General features: G+C 51.9%; 1 protein-coding gene and 1 long non-coding RNA gene across 6 annotated transcripts; one reads left to right on the top strand and one right to left on the bottom strand.

Moving 5' to 3' along the window:
- Window positions 1–527: 527 nt before the first annotated feature.
- LOC105100734 (uncharacterized) lies at window positions 528–10,944 on the bottom strand. Of its 5 annotated transcripts, none has more exons than XR_004134165.2 (6): window positions 10,689–10,944; window positions 9,301–10,579; window positions 6,907–7,103; window positions 3,591–3,895; window positions 2,169–2,254; window positions 528–874 (listed from the first exon to the last, which is right to left on the bottom strand). It is a non-coding gene; the product is annotated as an uncharacterized LOC105100734 (long non-coding RNA). The 5 variants fall into 5 exon arrangements; XR_010377752.1 differs by lacking the exon at window positions 2,169–2,254 and having other exon boundaries at window positions 9,301–10,075; window positions 10,339–10,579; window positions 10,689–10,942; XR_010377751.1 differs by lacking the exon at window positions 2,169–2,254.
- A 133-nt stretch (window positions 10,945–11,077) lies between these two features.
- PEX26 (peroxisomal biogenesis factor 26) lies at window positions 11,078–20,074 on the top strand. Its single transcript, XM_031444472.2, has 5 exons — window positions 11,078–11,625; window positions 12,729–12,869; window positions 13,306–13,601; window positions 15,161–15,307; window positions 17,510–20,074. The coding sequence occupies exons 1-5, from the start codon at window positions 11,411–11,413 to the stop codon at window positions 17,608–17,610; spliced, it is 900 nt and encodes a 299-aa protein (XP_031300332.1). The 5' UTR covers window positions 11,078–11,410; the 3' UTR covers window positions 17,611–20,074.
- Window positions 20,075–22,006: the final 1,932 nt, after the last annotated feature.

Here is a 22,006-nt window from a genome sequence, read left to right as displayed (position 1 = left end):
TAACCACCAAGCAGGATTGTTGGTACCATTAAGCCTGGCTTGTAGGCTTTTGTCAGAACTGGGAGAAGGAGCTGTTACTACCAGGGAGTTTCTGCAGTGTTATCCCAGGGTCCTGCCCTGCCCCCTTCTGCTGGAGGCCCTGCAGAGATGACCCCTGAACAATGAAGACCCTTGTGTGGGATCCTGGGGCTCACAGCATTGCCTCAGGGCATCCTGTCCCAGTGAATTGCCTCCTTCAGCAGTGGCACCCTCCCCGGATGGGCCAACCAACGGACTGCAGATCAAAAATAGCTCCAATGAATAGAACTTGGGTCCCAGGAAGCCCACAGCCAGCCCTGAGCATGGAATTCCAGGGAGGGAGGGCTTCCCGGGGTCTGGCAGCCACCCGCATCCTAACCCCAAGCAGACACTCCAAGTGGAAATCTTTGAAAACCTTGAGCACACCAAGGAAGCTCTCGCTGAGTGCTGCGGAAAGATCGGCCCCCATCCCCGATGAGCAGAATAACCCAGAGACAAGGTCTTGGAGCTTAGAAGAAAAGAGGCAATTTTATTGCTTTGCTGGGCAAAGGGGACTCACAGCAGGCTAGTGCCTTCAAAACTGTGAACCCCCTTGGGGATGGGGTGGGGTGGTTATACAGCCAGAGCTCGAACAATAAAGCATCGATAACAAGCAGCAGAACCATTTTCTCATCAGAAGACTCAGAAGGGCGTCATGATGCCTCCGGGCGACCAGTTAGCAGTTAGACCTCTTTATCTCCTAAGCACTCAAGGTGTGGTCTTCTTGGTAATTCAGGCTGTTTTGTAAGGTTGCAGTCCCATCACCTTCTCCTTGGAGAAGGGCTCAGAGACCAAGCTTGATTATTCCTTTTAATGACTGGAATAAAGTACAAACAGTAAGATCAACAGCCTTAGTTTCAACAACGGGCCTGGAACCGTGAGTAGCAACCGGTCAGTCAGGTCAGTTGATCGTTTTAAGGGCGAGCATAAGAATAAGCAACATGTTAGCCTAAGTGTGGCCATTTTACTAACCCTCCTTCATGAGGACACCTAACTTCCTTTACCCAACCCGCCTGAGAGAGCTCCCCAGACAGGACCAGCCACACAGTCCCACAGGCCTTCCCTGCTGTCCTGGCTAAATGCCGGTAAGCTCAGAAATCCTATTTTTCAAGCTGAATCCACTTCTCACCTCTAGATCCTTTCTGAGGTTTTGCAGTCCCGCCTTGAGGGGGGAGCGGGGTGGATGGGGCCAAGGCCCATCCGACAGTCTGGGGAGGTGCCAGCAGCCAGCACGCTGACCTAGGATGGGGGTGGGGGTGACACCTGGGGACGCATGTGCTGTCTTCCTGGCAGTTCAGAGAACCTAGTGTCCCCTTAGCTAAACAAGTCCTGAAGGAGAGCCTCAGGGGAGAGGGTGTCAGATGCAGGGCTGACAGCCGGGTGAGTGGGGAAGGCAGAGGGAGTCACTTGGTCATCTTACCTCCCTGTTACCTCCCTGGTGGAGAAGTGGTTACTCACTGGGCCAAGGGGTCCCTGCCATTTGTTCACTACCAAATACTCACGACCACCTCACTGGGTTTGGAGTCGGCAATACAGAAATAAAACACACAGCTCTCCACCCGGAAGGAGTTAATGGTGTGAAGGAAAAATACTGCAAACCATATCAGTAAACAAAGAATGCTGAAGCCATCAAGTCATCAGCTGCTGCCGCCGCCCCCCAATGAAGACCAGCCTGCAGCCCAGCCTCTGCAGCCGCTCACAATGGTGTACCCTGAGGGGATTCAGAATAAGAAAGGACAGGACTCTGGCTCTAGACAGCTAGGTGCTTGTAAGGGAATGAATTCAATGAGCCCAAATGTTTGCTTCCTCCCATACATAGAAAAACGCTAAATTCTTTAACTGGAGAAGCCTGGTTTTCTTTAGTTAACAAGTAATCTTTTTTTGTTCCAACTACCTGGCCCCTTGCTGTAAAGCTCCTATATATCCTAGCTCCTCCCCTACCTCTTTGGAGCAGTCCCTCAGAGCCATCTGAGAGGCTGTCATCCTGGGCTGAGTCCTCAGAATTGTCCACTGAATAAAACATAACCCTCAACTTTCAGGCTGTGCACTTATTTCAGTCAACACTGGTCCATGTGCTTCTCCTCTCCCACCCCATCCCCGGCTCTCCTCACCCTGTTCCTCTTCCTCCCTGCTCCGCAGCCAGTCCGTGGAGCTTCAGTCTTAGAGGTGAAGGAAGTCACTCACTGCTACATGTCACCTGATGGCAAACGGGTGTGTTATCCTCCAAAATGCTGACCAGCACCTCTGCGGGAGGGCACCGTCCACCTGCGGTTTATGCTTGCGATGGGGGCACCTTCCATAGGGCAGGACGTAACAATGGCCCCAAGAGTCAACTTGATTTCAACGTGGGACCCAAAAGCCTTCAAGGCAACAAGACTTTTAGGGGAAATGCTGGTTCTGGCAGGAGCCTAGATCCCTAGACTGGATGTTGAAGCCCATGAATAATGTGTCCCTGTTACTGAGATTCAGAACCAGAACCTTCTGACATAGGGACTGTAAGTCTCCCCAGTTCTCCCTCCCCAACCTCAGCATCCACCAGCCCCACACGACCACGCCTGTGGCAGATGCATGACCCTGACTCCACACCTTGCTCCTGGGGCTCCTCCCAACTGGATGCCTTTTCTCTAAATGGGAATTCTGTTTGACCACTGGGGCTCAGCTGGGAAGCCTTTCTCATCCATCCCAGCTCAGGGACGTCTCCCCACCCTCTCCAAATGCCTTGAGAAGTCTGCACTTTACATCAGATCCCATCAGACCCTACAGAGAAATGCACTTCTCACCCTCAGCCGGCTCTGTGTGACATGGGGTCTAGTCCGCAGACTCGTTTCCTCCTGTTCTTCCCTCACCCCTTCCCTTCCAGCCCACTGCCTGCTCTGAACTCACCAAGCTCATGTCCATCTCAAGGCTCTGCTGGAGGACCCTCCCCCAGACACCCAGGGTTGCAAGAACATCCAACTACGAGGGCAACAAGCTTTGCTTTCGGTGTTTCCCCACTGGACTCTGAGCGCTGGGCACGTGGCGGGTGGTAGGTGACTAAACGCTAGACAAAAAGCATAAATAACAGGCCTGGCACCTCCCAGGGTACCTGCCCCCAGACCCCTATCGTAAGCATCCTGAAGACAGAGACCCAGGCTCAGAGGTGTGCATCCTGCCCAGAGTGCAGCCCAGGCCTTGAGTGGAGGAGCTTCCCTAAATGTCTGTTAGTACAGGAGAGAGTCCTTTTGTGCCTCTCCCACCAGGCGGGCTCGGCAGCCTCCGTGGCAGAAAGAATAACCCTGGTCCGCCGGCCCATCTTCTGGCAGCAGAGCTGTCCTCCACTCAGCCCTCTTTCCCACCACCACCAGCACCCCCTTCTGAGCTGGGTGGACTCAGAGAGGGTATCTGACCTCCCAGGAAACAGGGCTCTGCTGAGCTAACTGCTTGATTTCAAGGTGACATCTTCCAGAAAGACTTACTGAGACCCCATGACTGTGGCTGCCGTATGTCAAAGCCCAAGCAGATGGTTAGGAGAGAGTTAAATATTCCACACTTACCTCATCCTCTCTCTCTCCCTCTCTCAAGGGTGAACACTCAGTTCCTCTCCCCAAGCCCAGTCCTTCTCCATATTTGGGAATCTGGAACAGGCACAGGGGCACAGCCTGTCCCCCTCTGGTGTCTGCTGGGAGCTGTAGTTCCCGACGAGTGCCGGCCTCTCTGCTGTGGCCAGCAAGTGGGCTGCCCGTCCTCAGGAGGACGCCTGGAAGCGGTGGATGGAAGGGTGCAGCTAGGAGGCTCTACTTTCAGCTCTCTGGGAGGTGGCTCTGAGCACGCACCCTCTTCCACGGCTCCGTCTCCCCACCTGCAAACAGGGATAATTAGCTCTCTTTTCCCACCTGCCAGATTGTTTGTTGGGCAGGGTAATTAGCCAGCACCCACTAAATACTCTGAGCTCATTCCAGCAAGGAGTGCTTTATAAATAAAAATAGTTATCTTTAAAGAGAAAATAGTCATTTTGATTGCCTGTCTCCATGTCAAAAAGACGCTGTTTAATCCTTGTGTATGCCCTCCACCCACCCTGGGTTTAAATGGTTTCCTGGCATCTCATCCCATTTTGTTTCATCACCTCTAGTTTCACACCCTCAAGAACAAACGCTCTCTCTCCTGTCTCTCTGAAAGGAAAGCATGAGATAGATCAACTCTGCGCTTTGCCAGGAGCACAAGAAAGTCACGAAGAGGCCAGGGCCTGCCTGGAGTGCCACAGCCCCTGCGTGGGTGACAACGAGCTGTCGGTGTGCAGGAGGCAGACCTCTGCTCCCTCTGAAGAAGGGACAGAGGTTTCAATGCAGGATTTTTGAAAGATCTTAATGAGAACTCCTGGGGGAGAGTCTAGCTCAGTGGTAGAGCACGTGCTTAGCAGGCATGAGGTCTTGGGTTCAATCCCCGGTACCTCCATTAAAAAGCAAAAGAAACAACTCCCTTCTCTGGAGATTTGAGAGGACAGTCGGCTACCCAGCTCCTTTAGAGGAGAGTGACTGGTACGGTGTAGTGGGAGCAGCACACCGTGAACACCTGCGTGTGTTTTAAGCTGTAAAGTACTACACTTCACAACCGGGTGACGAGGAGTGGTTAGAACTGAGCACACAGAGAAGGGAGATGGACCCCTGCGGTTTCCTCCTGGCCTCAGGGTTACCTGGGGTCAAGGAGGTACCACTGCTTCTTACCACAGAGAACTGTGAGCATGGAAACTGTCACCTGTAACAGCAGGACTGTTATTTCTCCTTTTAGAGTGAGTAGTACCAACACCCACTTGAAGAGTAAGAAGGACCCTGTGCCGCACTGTGAGTCAGGCCACAGGGCAGCATAATCATGTCCAACGTACACACGGCCGTGTGTGTTTATGGACAGAAAGCTGAAGCTGTCACTCATGGACAATGCGATCTCAGACGCTTCTTATCCGCCTGCACTTTTTGGTCTCATCTGGATTTCTTTTACCCTGGGTGTGCACCGTTTTAACAAGATCAGTTAAAGGACCAAAGAAGAGCAGGCACAAAACAATCAGACCAGCAGTTGTAAAACATAAGGGAGATCTTTTACCTCAGAGATTCTTTTCTCAGGTATGGACAGTTTATGGAAATCTTAACGACAGAGGCCTGTGGAGACAAGTCAGAGGGGATGGCGCCCCTCCAGTAAGGAGGGGAGAGACGCCTTCATCTCTGCTCATTTCCTGGGCTGTAACAATATGGTGGCTCCAACATCGCTGGTCTCAGAGTTTCCTTGTTTGCTGTGGTAACATGTGATTCCTGTTTTTCCACCTCTGTTCTCCCTAGTCCCTCGGCCGTCGGCCGTCGGAGAGGGGAACGTGAACTCACTTCTAGTTCATTCAGCCCACGTAATGCCTTTTGTCCCGAGGGATTAGGGGCTGGGTGTGGTGGGCCTACCTGCAGTGTACTCTACTCTCACTGTCCCACTACATTTCAGAACCAGAGGCACAAAGAACAAACGCGTTTCCCAGCAGGACACAAAGCAGGAGGGGTGGTGACGGCGCACCTCCCCATTCAGGGACGCTTCTTCCCAGAGAACACCCACAGGCAGGGCCGTGCAGGCTCCGAGGCAGCCCGTTCCCAGTGAGGACCGGAGACCAGGGCCTGGTGGAAGGAGGGGCAGGCTCTCTTCTGTTGCCAGAGACACGGAGACCGTCCCCAGAAAGACTTGATCACTGTGGAGCCAGGAGGGCTGCCCCGCGGGCCTTGCAGGTGGGGGAACTTCTCGACACAGACTCACGGGAGGACACTCCTGGAGCTCAGCGGGGTCACCTCAGGGAGGGGCACTCTCTTCCGCAAAGACTGGTTTGCAGAGGAAGAGGCCTTCACAGAACCAATATATTGGAACCTGGCCGAGTAGTCCTTAACAATTTATTATTATTCCTTTTTATAGTTGAGGTACTGGGGATTGAAGCCAGGACCTCGTGCATGCTAAGCACACACTCCACACTGAGCTATACCCTCACCCCTGATGATTTTTGAACTGAACTGAACTGTCATGAGTTAAAAAGTATGCTCAGACTCCTGTTTCCCTCACTTTCCTGGAGTTTTAGTGTCCTGCCATTCTCACTGGGTCCCAGAACCAGACGCTGGGTGGGGTCAGGTCATCAGTCAGGAAGAACTCATCAAGACGCCCTGGAGGTTGCGGTCTGAGAAAAATAATGGAGATAAATGCAAAGGCGAACTGCAACCCCTGCTGTTTTTCATCATTATTTCATTTCTTTGAGGCCCAGGACCCATGGGACAGTGTTGGGCAAATGTTTGTTTTACTCACTGGAGTCAGCTGAGCAAGAAAGCCAGTGTCAGGGCTGACCGAGGCTGCCAGGACTGGAAGGCTGAGGCCCCCTTCTCTTCTTTGAGGTTCCTACATCCCTCTCCTTTCTACTGCCCAACCCAGGCGAGGTGTGAAACGAGGACTTCTGGAAATCCTCCCAACATTCCTCCCCCACCCCCACTCAAATACCTTAATCAGGGCTTGCTGACCCAAAATTCCATTTCAGGAAATAACTTGGGACCAAAGAGCCTGTCAGTGCTTTCCAGCCTTTTAAATACAAAGGACCACTTTTAATCGTCCGATCAATCCTGTTTCAGAATGTTTCTCTATGAAATAAAATCTAGTACCCAGTAACAACTGTGGCACCATCTCAGGCAAACATACAACTCTCTGAAATACTAAAGCTGTGTGGCAGGCCCCTTCATCCTACTTTCCCTCGAGGGCCTGCTGGGGGAGCCAAAACTGCTCTTCGTGCTGGTGTGGCGGGTGCCCTGCACATCTGGAGCAGAAGCCAGGGTCTGGGCACCAGCAGCGACCTCAGATGCTGCGACTTACCCCAAGCACGGGGATCTCCGGGTTGGTGAGGAAACATCTGAAGCCGAGGCGGGTCCTCGGTGGGGCAGGGATGCGCAATCTTCAGCTGTGACAGCAGCCGTGGCGCTACCTCCCGGTCTGTTTCTAGACTGTGGAGTAAGGCTCCTTCCAGCTCTGAAATTGTATCACCCAGGGTGACTGAGTTTATTGGCTATTTCCTAGGAAACAGAAAGAGAGCCCTAGAAGGAATGCCACAAACTGCTCACAGGAAGAGGGTGGCTGGAGTGTCAGTATCTGGAGACACCTCCACGGGTCTCATTTTTGGGGGGCTGTCTGGGGGCACGTGTCCCAGCTTCTGGCCTTGCACGTGGTGCTCACCATTCTGTACAGCCAGTTCTACGGATTCGTTCAGAAGAAAGGCTGGGGCCAAACTGCCTGTATTTCAGCCCCAGCTACCCTTGCACTCCTTCTGTGACATCTCTGTTGCCTTAGCTTCTTCATCTACAAAATGGGGACAAGACCAGGGCTCTTGTCACAGGCTGTTGATGATTAAAGCGAGTTGCATGTAAGGCACTCAGACCAGCACCTGGCACAGTTAACACCAGACCCTGTTACTGGGCCTGTCAAGGACCGGACAGATGACGGTGATGAAGATGTCTTCTCAGACACAGGAGCAAAGCAAGAGTTCTGCTGCATCTACATGGAGAGGAGAAAGCAGCAAGCACTGAATTCTGCCTGAACGCCAAGTCCAGGTTTTAAAAAAGAGCCATAAAAATGCCATCTAACTGACGAAGTTCTGGAGCTAGGGAGGCACGCCCTTGACCATCCTGGAAAAACACCATCCCTACCTGACAATACTTCTCTCTTTGGCTTGCTTTTGGCCAAAGGTTCACACCAGGCACCATAGACCCTACTGCGTGCACAGCTTTACCCCTGAGGTCCCTGTACTGAGGGGATCTGGCTGGAAGAGACACGTCCAGAGGTGCTGTCCACTGTCATGAAACGCACAGCCAGCTTGGAAAGGGCAGAACAGGCTGGGCTGATGTGGACGTGGGCGTCTCTGACTCTGTAAGGATGAGTCAAGAGTCAGATTCCAAGTCAGAAAGTGAGATTCCAGAACTTGGAGGTAGAATTAGATTCCTTCTTCTTCTTAGTCACCGCCCCCCCCCCAGCATATTATACTGATGCAGGAAAAACGGATGTGGGGCGTGTAGGGCCGTGTCCCAGGCTTCGGTTGAGCCCCTGGGGCGTGCCCCGCCAAGTGTGGGTCCTTGGCTTCTTGGCTTCGTGCAGGAAAGAATTCAAGAGCGAGCCTCAGTTGAGTAAAGGTAGATTTATTCAGAGAGATACGTTGAAAGGCAAGAGAAGGGCCATGAGGTGTGGGGGTTGGGTGCTCAGATTCAAAGTAGGTACACACTCCATAGACAGAATGTGGGCCGTCTCTGAAGAGGGAGAGAGAGGGGCGGCTGGGAGGCAGCGTTGCCAGTTTTTATGGGCTAGGTGGCTTCATATGCTAATAAGTGGAAGGGCCAGTCTAAGTAGCCTGGGGAAGGGGCTGGGGTTCCCAGGAAGTTGGCCATCTCCCACTCTGACCTTTTGCGGCTAGCCTTGGGACTGCCACGGCACCTGTGGGCGTGTTATTCACCATGCTAATATTACAATGGGCGTATAATGAAGCTCAAGATCTGCTGAAAGTTAATCTCCCATCATCTTGAGCCTGAAGGCCTACTCGGGGTTGAATCTTTCACCATTTTGATGTTAATTGCTGTAGCATTCCTTGGATGGCTGTGCCTTGCCCCCTTCCTGTCTCAATACCATCTCGCCTTATATAGGCTTGAACTACTCCCGGGATTTCAAGAGTCCTACAGGCTGCCGCCCAAGCTCTTCTGATCCTCAAAACCACCCTGTGTGACAGGGGTGGGTACCAATGTCCTCAGATGAGAAAACTGAGGTGCAGAGGAGTCAGCTGACTTTCCAGAGGCCACCTGGGCTCTAAATGGTGTAGCTCACCTCCCAGACCAGAGCTCTTCCTGCCACAGAAACATGGGCTCATCACCTGCTCAAAGCAGGTGACCAAATTACAGCCTCAGGACCCTGTTCAGGCAAGACACACTGAGCGCCCTGCAAACGGAGGGAGGACAGCAGGTCCCAGAGCGTGGGGGGCTGGGGACGGCTTACCTGTGGGTTCTGTGTCTCATCTGCTCTCCTAATTTTCCAAAAATGAAAGGATCCCAACAACACAAATGTTGGCATGGGTCAGGCCTTACAGATCCCAGAGAACTGCCTTGTCTTCACTTCTTATTTTATTCCAAGGGGAGGTAAGGTGGTTTCAAAGCTTGAGTCAAGAAGCTTGAGTTGTTAAGACACCTGTTTACGCTCCCTCAGGCAGAATAAATTAGCATTGCTGTGTCTTACCTTGAGAAATTCTGGGTACATTCTGAGAGGGATGGGGCAGAGTCACAGCACTGGTCTTCATGAATTGGTCAGTGGGCACAGCAATGCTAAAGGTTAAGTGACAACAGACAGACTGCTATGCAGCCTTGCCTAGTCAAAGACTGGGCAAAACACAGAAATAGAACACAATCTATTTTTATATGGTTTTTTGCAACCTCCCGCTTCCTTAAATATCTTGACCTCATTCTGGCAGCCACAGCACATCTGCTGGCAGGGCAGTTTGTTAAGGTGGTGTTGCCCTCTCCTGGAGAAACTTGGGCACAGCCAGAATCTTCTGGTCAGGGGTTTAGGAAGGGGTGAAAGCTTGGAGGTGCTCCTGGCAGTGGAGGTGTGCTTGTGCGGGTCTCAGCTCAGGCTTGTGCAGGCCTGCTCAGGGCTATTCACTGCTTCTCTGATTTTTCAGTTCTGAGAAACACCTTTTGTTTGTTTGTTTGTTTGCAGTTCAATAATTATGTTATTGTTAATCATCTCTGCTGTCAAATCTGAGGCACAACTGGTCGAACATTTCAGTAACTTCAGCCTTGCACTGATCCACTCTCCAGAGATGTGCTTGCCCCTTAAGTTTGCTGTGTGAGAATGGACACCACCTGGGGAGGAAGAGGGACTTAGTGGGGACACTGAGTGTGTGTTTGTCCCAAAGGCAGTGCTGCAAAATGAACACTGATCCCAGCAATGCAGGCTCGTCCCAGCACGAGGGCCACATCTTCTCTCTGCTCTGCTCCGAACCCCAGATACACTGTTAGAAAACAAAGCTAAATGTAGTCACTGTTGTCACTCCCAAGCTCTCTTATTTCTCCTTAGCATTTTTCACCATCTGACATATAACTATACGTGTTTTACCTGCTTATTTTTAATTGTTTCCTTTCACTATGAGGGAAGCATCACAAAGGCAGACATTTTTGTCTCCTTTGTTCATGTGGGATCCTCAGTGTTTAGAACAGGCCTGGCACTTAGCAGGTGTTAACATTTGTGGAATAAGTGAAGCTCTGGCTTTATCACCTTATATGGTTCCAGGCTCCATACTTCTCATCCCAAGAGTCTGACGGAGTGATGCTTCTGCCTCAGCTCTCCATGTGGCCTTTCTGCAGAGAGCTGAATCCCCAGTCTGGGGAACCAGGGAAGCAGGTGCTGACCCCGCACCGGGCCGGTCCGTCTAGTCTAATCACATGGGGAGACGCTTCGAAGTGATTTCAGAAAGCAGGGAACTGGGAGGAGCCGGAGCTGCGGGATGAGCACAGAGCTGGGAGGGCCCAGCCAAGCCCGAGTGAGGCACTGACCATAACAGCTGTGCCTTACGTGTGTAAGTCCTTAGTAATTACTATCACAGCCACAACGCACTGAACACTTACCCTGCCCAGTCCTTTACTGTAAGCCGCATGACACACGGTACGGCTTTGTCTTTCATGAAATCTCTATTTTGCAAGAGACAGAGGCTCTGACTCGCTGTGCGGCGAGTGTGGGCTCCGTCTTCGCCACCGGAGAGCGGTGCAACACGACGGGAGGACGGCCTGAGCTAGCCCGGAGCTGCGGGAGGCGACACAGGATGGAGCCCGAGGTGCCGGAGCCCAGCGCCCCGCCCGGCCTCGCCCTTCAGCTCGCGGCTTCCTCCGACGGCCACGGCATCCGGGGCGCGGCATGCTGGGGCTTGTAGTCCGAGGCCCCGTCTGGGCCGGCAGGGTGGCCGCGCCAGGAGCGGAACTACAACTCCCAGAGTGCCCCGCGCCGCCGGGCGCCGAGCTTTGGGCGGGGCTACGCGCGTAGCGAGTATGTCGGTGCTTGTGGTCCCGTGCCCGCGGCTGCGGCCCTGCCCCTAGAGACGATCCGGGGTCGGCCCTCAGGAGCCCGGGGGTCCTAGTCCTTGTCGGGGCCAAGTATCCGAGGACACGTGCTCTGCAAATCCGAGGGCGTCAGGCCGTCCCGCGCCGGAGCCGCAGGCGAGCCCAGCCGCGCCGCCCTTTTCTCGGGCTGCGGCCTCGGTAGGGTCGTGGGCCAGGCCGTGAGGTCCCTTCCTCCTCCCCAAGACGCACCGGACACCCCGCAGCCCCTGGAGGGCGGCCGCAGGCGGCCACCTATGAGGAGTGACCTCGCCTCCTCTGCAGCCCCCCTCAGGGGGCTCGGGGGGCCCCTGCGGAGCAGCGAGCCGGTGAGCACCGCCCCGGCCCCGTCGGCGGCCGCACTTCTGCTGGAGGAGGCGGCCGACCTGCTGGTGGTGCACCGGGACTTCCGCGCCGCCCTGCGCACCTGCGAACGCGCCTGGCAGGGCCTGGCCGAGGAGCCCGCGGGCGCGTACGTGCTGGGCGCGGTTGGTTTCGGGTGACGGTGGGAGGGGCAACAGACCCCAGGACTTCTGCCATCCCAGATTGTTCACGGGAGCCTTGAGCCTTGCTTTCCTTAGCGGTGCCTCTCCGAGGGGCTGGGGCTCATCTTGTGTCCATTCTACCCAGGAGGACACGGAGGCTTTGCGCAGTGAGGAGGAAGCGCTCGAGTCATGTAGCGGGGCCCGGTGGGAACCCACAGCCAGTTCTTCCTCTCTGTCCCCAGAGTATAATGGCATGATGGGAAGACAGAGTTGTATTGTTAAGTTAACTTCTGTAAGAAGGTGGTGGAAGTCTCCAGGTACAGCCCTCCCCCAAGTTGTCCCGTTCTGATCTTTGGCTGGTGAATGGGAATGGGCTTCAGAGCAGGAGTAATGTTCTGCTCCTGCTGAAGGATCGGATCAAAGAATCAGTACTAAGAAAATCTTGGTCCTATCTTGCTCTTTCTAATGCTTATCTAGCCTCTCTGGTAGTTGAGGGCATAATTCCTCCGTGGACTGTAAAGTTGTATTAAGCCACACTAGAGAGGGGTGGGTAGAAAAGTCAAAGCTGACCGCAGAGAATGGTGAAGAACTGGGGAGTCCTGGCTGTGTGTTTAGGGGGTTGGGCGAAGGCTTGTTGCTGTCAGTGCTGCAGGCTGTGATTCTGGGTGCTTGGACCTGCTTCAGGAGGTGGCCAGTAGCCGCGTTCCTGTGCCTGCACTCAGGCGAAAACCTTGCTCCATGCCCATTTTTTCACTGAGCAACCTCTTAGCTCCAGCTCCCTTTCCACCCACATAGCTGTGCTGCACGTTATCCTTTCCCCCTCAGGAGTCAGTGCACCTTTCCTGTTCATTAACCTGGAAACAGATGTGTGTTGGGCAGTTGCCTCTAGGTTTACAGGAACTTGTAGCTCCTGGGAAAAGGGCAGTTTTCTCTTGTGCTGGGGCCCGTGAGGCCCACTTGAGTAATACTGGGGAAGATAGAGGTGATGGCTGCTGAGTTGGGAGCTGGGTAAGAACTGTCCCAGGGTAGCGATGGGAATGGAAATTCAGGGGAACCACTTCTAAACTCAAACTGGCTTTTCTGCTGACAGCTCGTTGGAGGTGAAATGCTCTCTGTGTGTTGTGGGGATCCAGGCCCTGGCAGAAATGGATCGGTGGCGGGAAGTCCTGTCCTGGGTTCTTCAGTATTACCAGGTTCCCGAAAAGCTGCCCCCCAAAGTCCTGGAACTGTGGTAGGTCCTTAGGTCTGTACTGCTTACACACTGGGTCAGTGCAAGAGCAAGAGGGTTTTCCTGTCCTCTCCCAGAACAGTCCTCATACCTTATTTTTTCCCTTCCCTACTGTTTCCCTCCAAATCTAATTCTTTCCCTTTTTTTTTTCACCCCAGACTTCAAAACATAACAAAGGATGAGGAAGGAGGAATTTAAGAGTGGGGTAGAGAAAAGAGGAAGGAATAGGAGACGTGAGGTGGGGTGACAAGTAGGATGTGTCAGAGCTGAGAGAGCTCGCTACTCCGGAGAACTCCTGGTCCTTACTGTGCCAGCAACCCCGAGGGAAAGGGCCAGCAGGCACAGGGGAGGGGCCGGTAGCAGGAGTGGTTATGAGAAATGAACAGACTTGAAGCACTGACTGCCCTTTTTTTGGGGATTGGGTTATTTGGGGCTGCAGTGTTCTTTTATACAGCAAAATGCAAGAGCCTGGAGCCCTGCTCGATGCTGTCCGTGCCTGGCTCCGAAACCCTCACAATCAGGGCCTTCCAGAGTACGGAGCCTTGGTGGAACTTCACCTGCAGCGGGTGCTGCTTCCTCTGGGCTGTGTGTCAGAGGCTGAAGAGCTAGTGGCAGGCTTTACAGCCTTCAGTGAAGAGCAGCGTCTGAACGCACTCCAGGCGATTAGCACCATGAGGCAACAGCAGAAACACGGACACTCTGGCTCTGAGGAGACCCAAAAGCTAAACCTGGAAGGTAGGACATGATCTTTCTGTGGCCTCTGTTCAGTAGAGTTGTGGGCTTTTTCTTGGACCTTGGGATCCACCATGACATTCCTGGGAACTTGGGAACAATTTTTTGTCCTAGTAACTTTCAGATCAGAATAAGAAAACTGTTGAGTTGCTTAGAAAGCCCAGCCTAGACCCTCTGAGGCTGACAGTGGAAGGCGGATGGTGCAGATCTCAGAACCTTGACTTTTGTCTCCTGGAAATCACCTTCTCCTTGGGGTCCTGTCATTAGATCTCTTGCCTCCACCACGCTGGCCTGGGTGGGATGTTACTCCTCCTCTAAATGCTGGCCCAGGTACTTATGTAGCTGAGGTATGTTTGGGGACAGCCAAAGGAAGATAAACAGCTGACACGGTAACTTCATAACTTGACTTGTGATATAGAAGTGACTTGTCTTCAGCTTGAGCCCTCTACCCAGCCTCCTTTCTGCCTTCACTTTCCAGACCTGTCCGCATCTTCTTCCATAACTGATGGCCACCCCATCAGGGCCAGCCCTCCTCTGCTTATTAGAGTGCAGTTTGACAGACGGCTTCCATGGGGATACCACTTCAGGATCCAACACTGTCCTCTGGCCAGCACCTGCAGGGGCACCTCCATGGGCTGGGTAGGGTGGGGCTGGTCCTCTACTCCAGACCCTTCCCCTGGTCCCTGAATCCTTTCCACCTCCTTTCCCTTGAATGATTGAGTGATCCTTTGATCTGTACTTGGACACTTGCAAGGACAGAAAGTTCACTCTCTCCCAGAACAGCTCATTCCAGCTGTGGCCTGTTCTGCAGGGAGGTTCTTCCTGATGCTGAGTCTAAATCTTCCTCCTGGTAGTTTTTACCCACTGATCCTTGTTTTCTTCTGTTGGTAACATGTTGAATAGGCCTACTACCTTTTTTTTTTCCTACATGAAAGGCCTTCAGCCATTAGGAGACTGTAATCCTGTCTCCAAAGTGTTTTCCTTTGTGTGCTTAAGAGCTTGGACCTGCTGAGACAAGATTACTTCTTTGCAAACAGGTTGTTGGCTTCAGGGATGTGTGTGGCCCCCTCAGACCCTCAACCTGTCCACTTCCTGGGGAGGAGGGGGTTGGATGATGAGGTCAGGGGGTCCTATCAGGACTGGGATGTTCGTACTCACAGTCCAAGACCTTCTTCTCTGTACCTTTTAGGGGCCCTTTGTTTTCCTGCATTCATCGGGGACTATTGCTCTGGGTAACTGTATGCATACATCTTAGGCCAAAATATAATGAATGCTGTAAAACAGGGAGGCTGTTCATTAAAACACCAAGTATTCCAGTTTTACGCAGTTGAGTAGATGTGTCTGCCAAAGTCGTCTCATAAGGAGATGATACTCTAGTGATATAGTCTGTCCTTAAAACATCTTTGGAGCTTTTGGGATTTCCTTCAGAAACACTTTATGAACTACGTGAGAAAACCAGTCTTGTTACCTTTTGTTCGACTCTTATGATCAAGCTCAAAGCTCAGAGTCAGGAAGCTGGTTCTCTTACTTACCTTGGAATCACACTCTGTCTCCCTGGCCAGGTTCCTCCTCCCACAAGTTCCTGCCTCTGCTGACCTTGCTTCGCCAGCTGTGGAACTCTGCAGTGAGCCACCTTTTCTCTCTGCCCTTCAGAAGGGGCCTCCTGGCTGCCTTGGTCCTCTGCCTCTTGGTGGTGAGGTTGGATCCGGGTGAGTGAAGATGCCTGTCCCCCTCCCACCCTCCTGAGGAAGGGGCAGTTGACAGGAGCTGGGCCTTGGGAGCCCTCCTGGGGTAGAGGTTCTTGAGTCTCTTCTGCGAGGATGGGTTGGTGGACCTGAGCCTGGCCAGCCCAGCCCACCCAGGAGGAGAGACAGTCCTGGAGAAGGTCCACTCTGCCCTGTGGACCTTGCATCCTGGGTGAACTCTGAGTAGAGCCCCAGAGTTAAAAAGAAAACCTTTCTCATCATATTTTGTAAAACAGTCATGGGGTGGGGATATAGTTCTGGTGGAGTGCGTGCTTAGCATGCCTGAGGTTCTGGCTTCAGTCCCCAGTGCCTCCATTAAATAAATAAATAAAAACCTAATTTCCTACCCCAGAAAATAAACAAACAAACAAATGAAACAGATTGTAGGAATACATGCACCTTTTAGAGAATATAGAAAATAGAAAAAAATATAAAGGAGAAAACAAATCACTTGAAATGGTTTTACTTAGTTTTTTTCTATGGATATGGAGGCAGTTTTGCATGTCATGAGTGTTCTTTATCTCCTTCCAGTTTTACTGAGATATAATTGACGTACACTGCTGTGTAAGTTTAAGGTGTGCAGCATAATGATTTGACTGACTTACATCATGGAATGATCGCCACGTTAAGTATAGTGAACATTTATCATTTCATATGGATAAACAATTTTTAAAATAGAAAACAGTATTTTTCCTTGTAATGAGAACTCTTAGGATTTATTCTTTTAACAACCTTTGTGTGTAACATGCAGCAGTGTTGATTACATTTATCATACTGTGCGTTATATCCCTAGTAATTATCTGCCTTATAACTGGAGGTTCGTGCCTTTTGACTGCCTTCATCCAGTTTTCCCTCCCCCGATAAGTATTTTTTAAAACATGGCTTTCAGCTTTAAATGGCTAAATAGTATTCCAGTTTACAAGAACTTCCATAAGTGATTTTACAATGCCCTGTTTTATTGAACGTTTTGATTATTTCTTAGTCTGTTTTTTGCCATGCTGTGAAGCAGACGTGAGCTTAGTGCTTTTTGGGAGCAGCCCTGCTTGTCCTCAGGGTTAATTCCTCAGACCTGGAGGCACTGGGCTGGAGGTTAGGCGTGCACTCTTGGACTTTTCGGTGTGTTACTCTCCATAAGTTAAAATCTAATCTCTACTCATGAATTTAGACTTAGGATAGAATTGTATAACTTTCAAACCTGAAGGGAACACTGGAAACCCTTCTTCCAGTCCCTTTTCTTTTTCTTTCTGTTTTGGTTGAAAAACCTAAGAACCAGAGAGAAGAATGATTGGCCCAGGGTCACACAGATGTTTTGTCTGTTGTTCTTGGTTTAGTCTTTGCTTGTTCAGGAGCCGTTTTTGCACAGTGCAGGTTGTACCCTTGACGCCTTGGCCGAACACTGAGCAGGAGTTCCCTCTGAAAGCTCTGTTTGCTTTAGGAGGGGTTCACTCACTGGCTCTCAGGAAACCTGAGGAGAGTTTGTGTTCATCCCTGTGTGCCCTCTGACCTACATTTTTTCAGAGACTTGGTAAAAACTTAGAAACTTTTGTGGTTCTTACGAGTCTTTCAGTCTCATAAAACCTGGTCTCCTGGTTAGGGTCATTGAGGGGCCACCTGAGCTGCTTCCCTCAGGGAGCTTTGGCCTCCAGGCCGTCTGACTCTGCTCAGGCCCAGTAGAGAGGATGTAAAGAAGGCAGACTGTAATAGCGTTCTTACTAACATTTTTAAAAGAAAAGAACATTTTTCTTTTGAAGAAAGGAAAAAATCAATTAAAAACCAGCAATTCACATAAGGAAAAAAACCAACTCAGCTTTAATTCCAAAGAAGAGGGCTTTACTTTTATTTTCAATATAATTAATTTACGATAAAAACAGGAAATACTGCCACTTGGCTTCAAATGTAAAAGGTACTAAAAGGAATGTGGCAGCCTCAGAGGCAGCCACCATTGGTTAGGCTTCTTGTATGTCAGAAAGTTAGATTAAAGCAATATATTTGGATCGTTTTCTCAGCAAAGTTAAGGGTGCTGTAACCCAAGTGAAGAAAATACATCGTGGAGAAGGGAAGTCTTTACTCTGGGAGGGGCAGCACTGAGATCAGTCCTCCAGTGGGAGGATGGGGCTCCCGGTGGGACGGTGGGGGTGGGAGGCCCACTGACCCCTCTCCCTGCAGCTGCTCCTCCTTCCCTGACCTTCGTCAACCAGCTGGCTCAGCTCTTCCGTCGGATCCGCGAGGCCATGTCTCCTCTCTGCCGGCTTCCCATCCACGACTGAGAGGTCTTCCTCATTCACCTCAGCCCCTGCTTCCCAGGCTGGCGGATGAGCAGAGTCACTTTCCAGGGCAGCCTGTTTCCTGCTGCTGTCTGGGCCCTGCCGGCGCAGCCACCCAAATTCTAGAAGGGTGCTTATCCGGCCAGTACACCATGTCTTGCTCCCTGAACACCCTCCCCTTTGCACCTCACTTGGCTGGCTTGGTAGGTGGTGTGAAACAAGGTGGGGCCAGAGGGCACAAGCCCCACAGAGGTGCCTCACTCAGGAGGGGCTTGGGAATGGAGAGTGTGCCTGTGAAACATTCTGTCTTCCTGCAAAGGCAGGGTTTTGATTTTTCAGGCTGGTGTTGATGAAGCTGGAAGTTCAGAACAAGGTCCTGGTAGGGGGACCTTGGCCTTCCGCTTGCTTGAAGCACTCACCTCTGAAAGTCACCCCCAGGGCAGGCCCTCCCTGGGCAGGGTGAGGTCTGAGAGTGCCCTCTTCCCCTGAGTCTGGTCTGGTGGTTTATCACTGCACCTCTGGGTGGCCCGTTCAGACTGGGCATGGCTTCCAGAGTCACGGGGTGCTCCTCTCCCTGAGTAAGGGGATCTCGCCTGGTGCCTCCTGGGCTTCAGCTCAATTTTCCAGGTCGTTGTGGCTGAGCCAGGCTCAGCTCTGTTACACCGGGTATCTCTGCCCTCTCTCCCCTCCCCTGCCCTGCAGCAGTTTGCACTTTGACTGCGGCTGTTTACCAGGTTCTGCCTGTGCCCTGGCCTCCTTGGTACACACCAAGGTTGCTGGTTTCCCCCCTTCTGTGTCCTGTTGTTCTGTTATATTCTATTGTTTGTATAATGCACAAGTTTTTCTGTTCCTATGGCCTTGAAAAGTAGGCCAGCCTCAAAGGCTGATGAGCTGAAAATGGAACGGGTAATCAGGTGAGCTGGCAGGAGTGTGTGGAGGGGGCTGGGCGGAGGGGAGGCATGGCTTTGAGGGCAGTGAACAATTTTATTCCTTGTCAGAGGGAGGAGGCATTGGGGTTGAATGCCTCAGTGTTTTCTGTCTCTGGCCACAAGAGCCCTGCCTGTTTCTGCGCAAGTGCGCATAGAGCACTGCCTGCTGTGGGCCAGGGAAGGCTTTTGGCAGCACAGGAAGGCTTATCAGCTTTTGAGATTTTCAGGAGCTACAGGTCAACAGCTTCTCTTTCATAAAAAGAGTGGAGGAAGTAAACTTCAGGCCCTGGGGAGGTTAAGTCCTAGGGTGTGGTCCAGCAGCAAAGCTGGGAGTGAAGAACCCTGCAGAGAAGGGAAGCAGTTAGTTTGAGGTCTCTCCTCTGGAATGATTTTTAAATCTGGTCGTGTTCACACCCTGGGTAAAACCTATCTTCATGGAAGTTAAGGCCCTCAGGCACTGGTTTTGGCCAACACCCCCACTTTGACCTGGGGCCTCTGATCCAGCTGCCCACAGTCAGTTTTCTGAAGCTGCGCCCCTCATACCTCTGCCTTTTGCACCTGCTGATCCCTCTGGGGGTCCTGCCCCACTTTTGCCTGGTAAGCCCCTCGACCTTCCAGACTTATTCAAGGGTTGCCTCTGGGAATCCTTTCCTGACGCCCCCTGCTCCAGGCCCTACTTCATTCCCCTTCTGTGGTGGTGACCCCGTGGCTTTGTGATTGTGGGATTCTGGGGCCTCCAGTCACTGAGCTCTTTGAAGCTCGGGGTGTGGCTTGTGTTCATGGGGCAGGTGTGGTCCCTGCCCTCCTGCTTGCTAGGTGTGTGGATGTTGGAGAGTGATTTGACCTCATCTGTGAGTCGGCTCTTCTCTCAGGGGGACTTTTCAGGGAGTAACTGAGAGCCTCTTGTGAAGTACCTAGTGTGCTGCCTAACCCAGGTGAGGGCTCTCAGGAGGATAGCTGTGTCCCCATTGCCCAGCCGAGTGCCTGGGGGTTAGAAGGTGTTCAGAGGCGTTTAAGAGAATGAGCAGACGTACCTGACGGACGGGGGGTGCCTCTGTGCTTTGGTGCATGTGTGGGTTTTGGGTTGTGGAAGCCCCGAAGTCACCATGTGGCCCTGGGTTCTCTGCTTCCTGTTTGTCTTGAGCTCTGCAGTCTTGTCTGGTAACCAGCCACCTCCCAGTCAGACAAGAACTCAGGCCCCCTCCCTGGTGTCCTGGGTCTTTTCTGAGGATGCAGACTGCTGCTCCAGTCCGTCCTGAGCTCTGGGCTTGACGAGGTCTGGAGCCAAGGGAGGGCATCCCTGTCACACTTGCACCTGTGCTTTCCAGGGCGCTTGCCTCTAGCCACAGGTGGCCTTTGAGCCTTTGAAATGTGGCTGGTCCAAGCTGAGACGTAAATACGCACTGTAAATTCTGTACGTATACACTGATTTCAAACACGTAGAACTAAAAAGAGGAAACTCAATTTTTATATTGATTGCATGTAGAAATTAATATTTTGGATATATTGGGCTAAATAAAATCTATTACTAAAATTAATTTTACTTGCTTTTACTTTTTTGTTGTGGGGCTACCAGAATGTTTAAACTTGCCTAAAGAGGGCTCATCAGACATTTCTGTGGGCTGGCGCTGTCCAGTCCAGAGAAGCAGCCCGTGTAGCGTGGTTGGCGGACATTTGGTCTGGAAAGACCACCTACTAAAGCCCCTTTGTGAGTTAAGGAAATGGAGAGCCCGGTGTCCCGAGGGGTGAAGCCATGCCCCCAGGTGACAGCCTGTGTGAGACCAGAGTCTCCCCACCCACCCAGTGTTCCTCTCACTGCACTGTGACTGGCCCCCCTGCCCAAAAGTCAGCTCACTGCCAATATGCGGGCGTATCTGGGAGGTAACTTCAGCCACCAGTGGGATGGTTCTACTAGGTTCTGTGAGAAGACCACCTGCGGCAGGTGCTTTAAAGTGTAGGGTGCTGGGGGAGGGGGGACCGGGGAAGGTTGGCAGGGGAGAAGAGGAATTGGGGTGCAGTGGGCAGCCTCAGTGGGTGGGTGCCCAGGGTGGCCTCTGATCAGCTTGCACCAACTTGTGAAGGAGACGAGTTCCCTCGTGGCCCCTCCAGTCCCTTCCCCATGAAGGGGAAAGACCACGAAGTTCAGGGAGCCATGACAGTGGAGGCTGCTGAATGCCATCACCAGTATCATTGTTACAGTTTTTACCCTGCTCATAACATACTTGGTGGTTCACAGAGAGAACTCAGAAGTCAGTTTACTCAGTGATGTTTACTGAGCATCTTTGGTGCACCCTGAAGGGGGGGGGGGCACCAAGATGAATAACCACCCCTGCCTTCAAGGTGTTCCAGCTTTGTAGGGATGCTTAAACATGCACACGTACATATACCAAGGGTCCAAAGTGAGGGATGATGAGTGTAATGGAAGAAGTAGTAAAATAAGCTATGGGAGTTTTGGAAGGTAAATAAATAAATGGTTAATACTAGCTGTCATCCTTTATTGGGGATTTACCATGTGCTTGGCACTTAGCTTAATCATGAGTCTCAATTTTTAGGATCTTCTAGTATAAGACAAAATCCAACTTGTAGTTTACTAAGTACTGTATATATCAGTGCATTGTGTTTGGGATGCTCTCAGATGGAAAGATGATTAAGATATGTGTCTCATCCTCTAGAAACAGTGTAAATAGGAGAATATAGAAATGGTGCTCAGCAGAACAGATTGCTAAATAATAAAATAAAGGAAAAAGTGTTCTCACTCTACTGGCCAGAGATAGGCACCTGTCAGGGATGGAAGGGAAGGTAAGTCTGTATCTGTGCCTGGACACTTGGAGAGGCGCCACGCCTGGCTGGAGAAGCTCCGCGTGGTAGTTCCTTGTGGAGAAGCCTTGGGTTTGCCTGCAGTGACGTGGCCCTTGGTGGTCAGGGCCTGGGGAGCGAAGACAGAAGCTGGGTTACTCAGCACGGACTGGCCTGTGGTGGGGAAGTTTGCAGTGAGACCAAGGGAACAATAAAGAACCTGCCCACCACCAAACTGGGGAGGGGAAGGGAAATGGGGAGAAGTTTAATAAAATAAAATGGCAAAATCTGAAGCAGAGGAGAGGGGCTGTTAACGAGGCCAGCCCCATTGTCCCACCTGCTCCAACCCGGGGAAGTAGGGCAGACCCTGGCCCTTCCACACCATTTGTGGCCACCAAGAGGAGGTTCTGTCACTGAGCAGAGAGGCAGCCAGGACCCTGATGTCCTTCTGCACTTTCTGGGTAAATTAGGAGGAGGGAGTGATGATAAACCGATCAGGAGAAAGATGTGAAAACGGTGGTGGAGGGAGATAACGCTGCGGAGGAAACGGGAGCAGAGGAAGTGCTGAGCTCCAGCTCTGTTCACTAAGGGGTACCTCCTTTAATTCCCCAGCAGCCAGGGAGGACTTGATGGAGGTGGGAACGGGCTTCAGCGCAGGGGCTCAGCAATTTGCT

The sequence above is a fragment of the Camelus dromedarius genome, chromosome 25, assembly GCF_036321535.1.
Source record: "Camelus dromedarius isolate mCamDro1 chromosome 25, mCamDro1.pat, whole genome shotgun sequence".
Classification (NCBI taxonomy): Eukaryota; Metazoa; Chordata; class Mammalia; order Artiodactyla; family Camelidae; genus Camelus; species Camelus dromedarius.
Note: the sequence above shows the minus strand (reverse complement) of the source record. Positions and strands in the feature narration are given on the sequence as shown.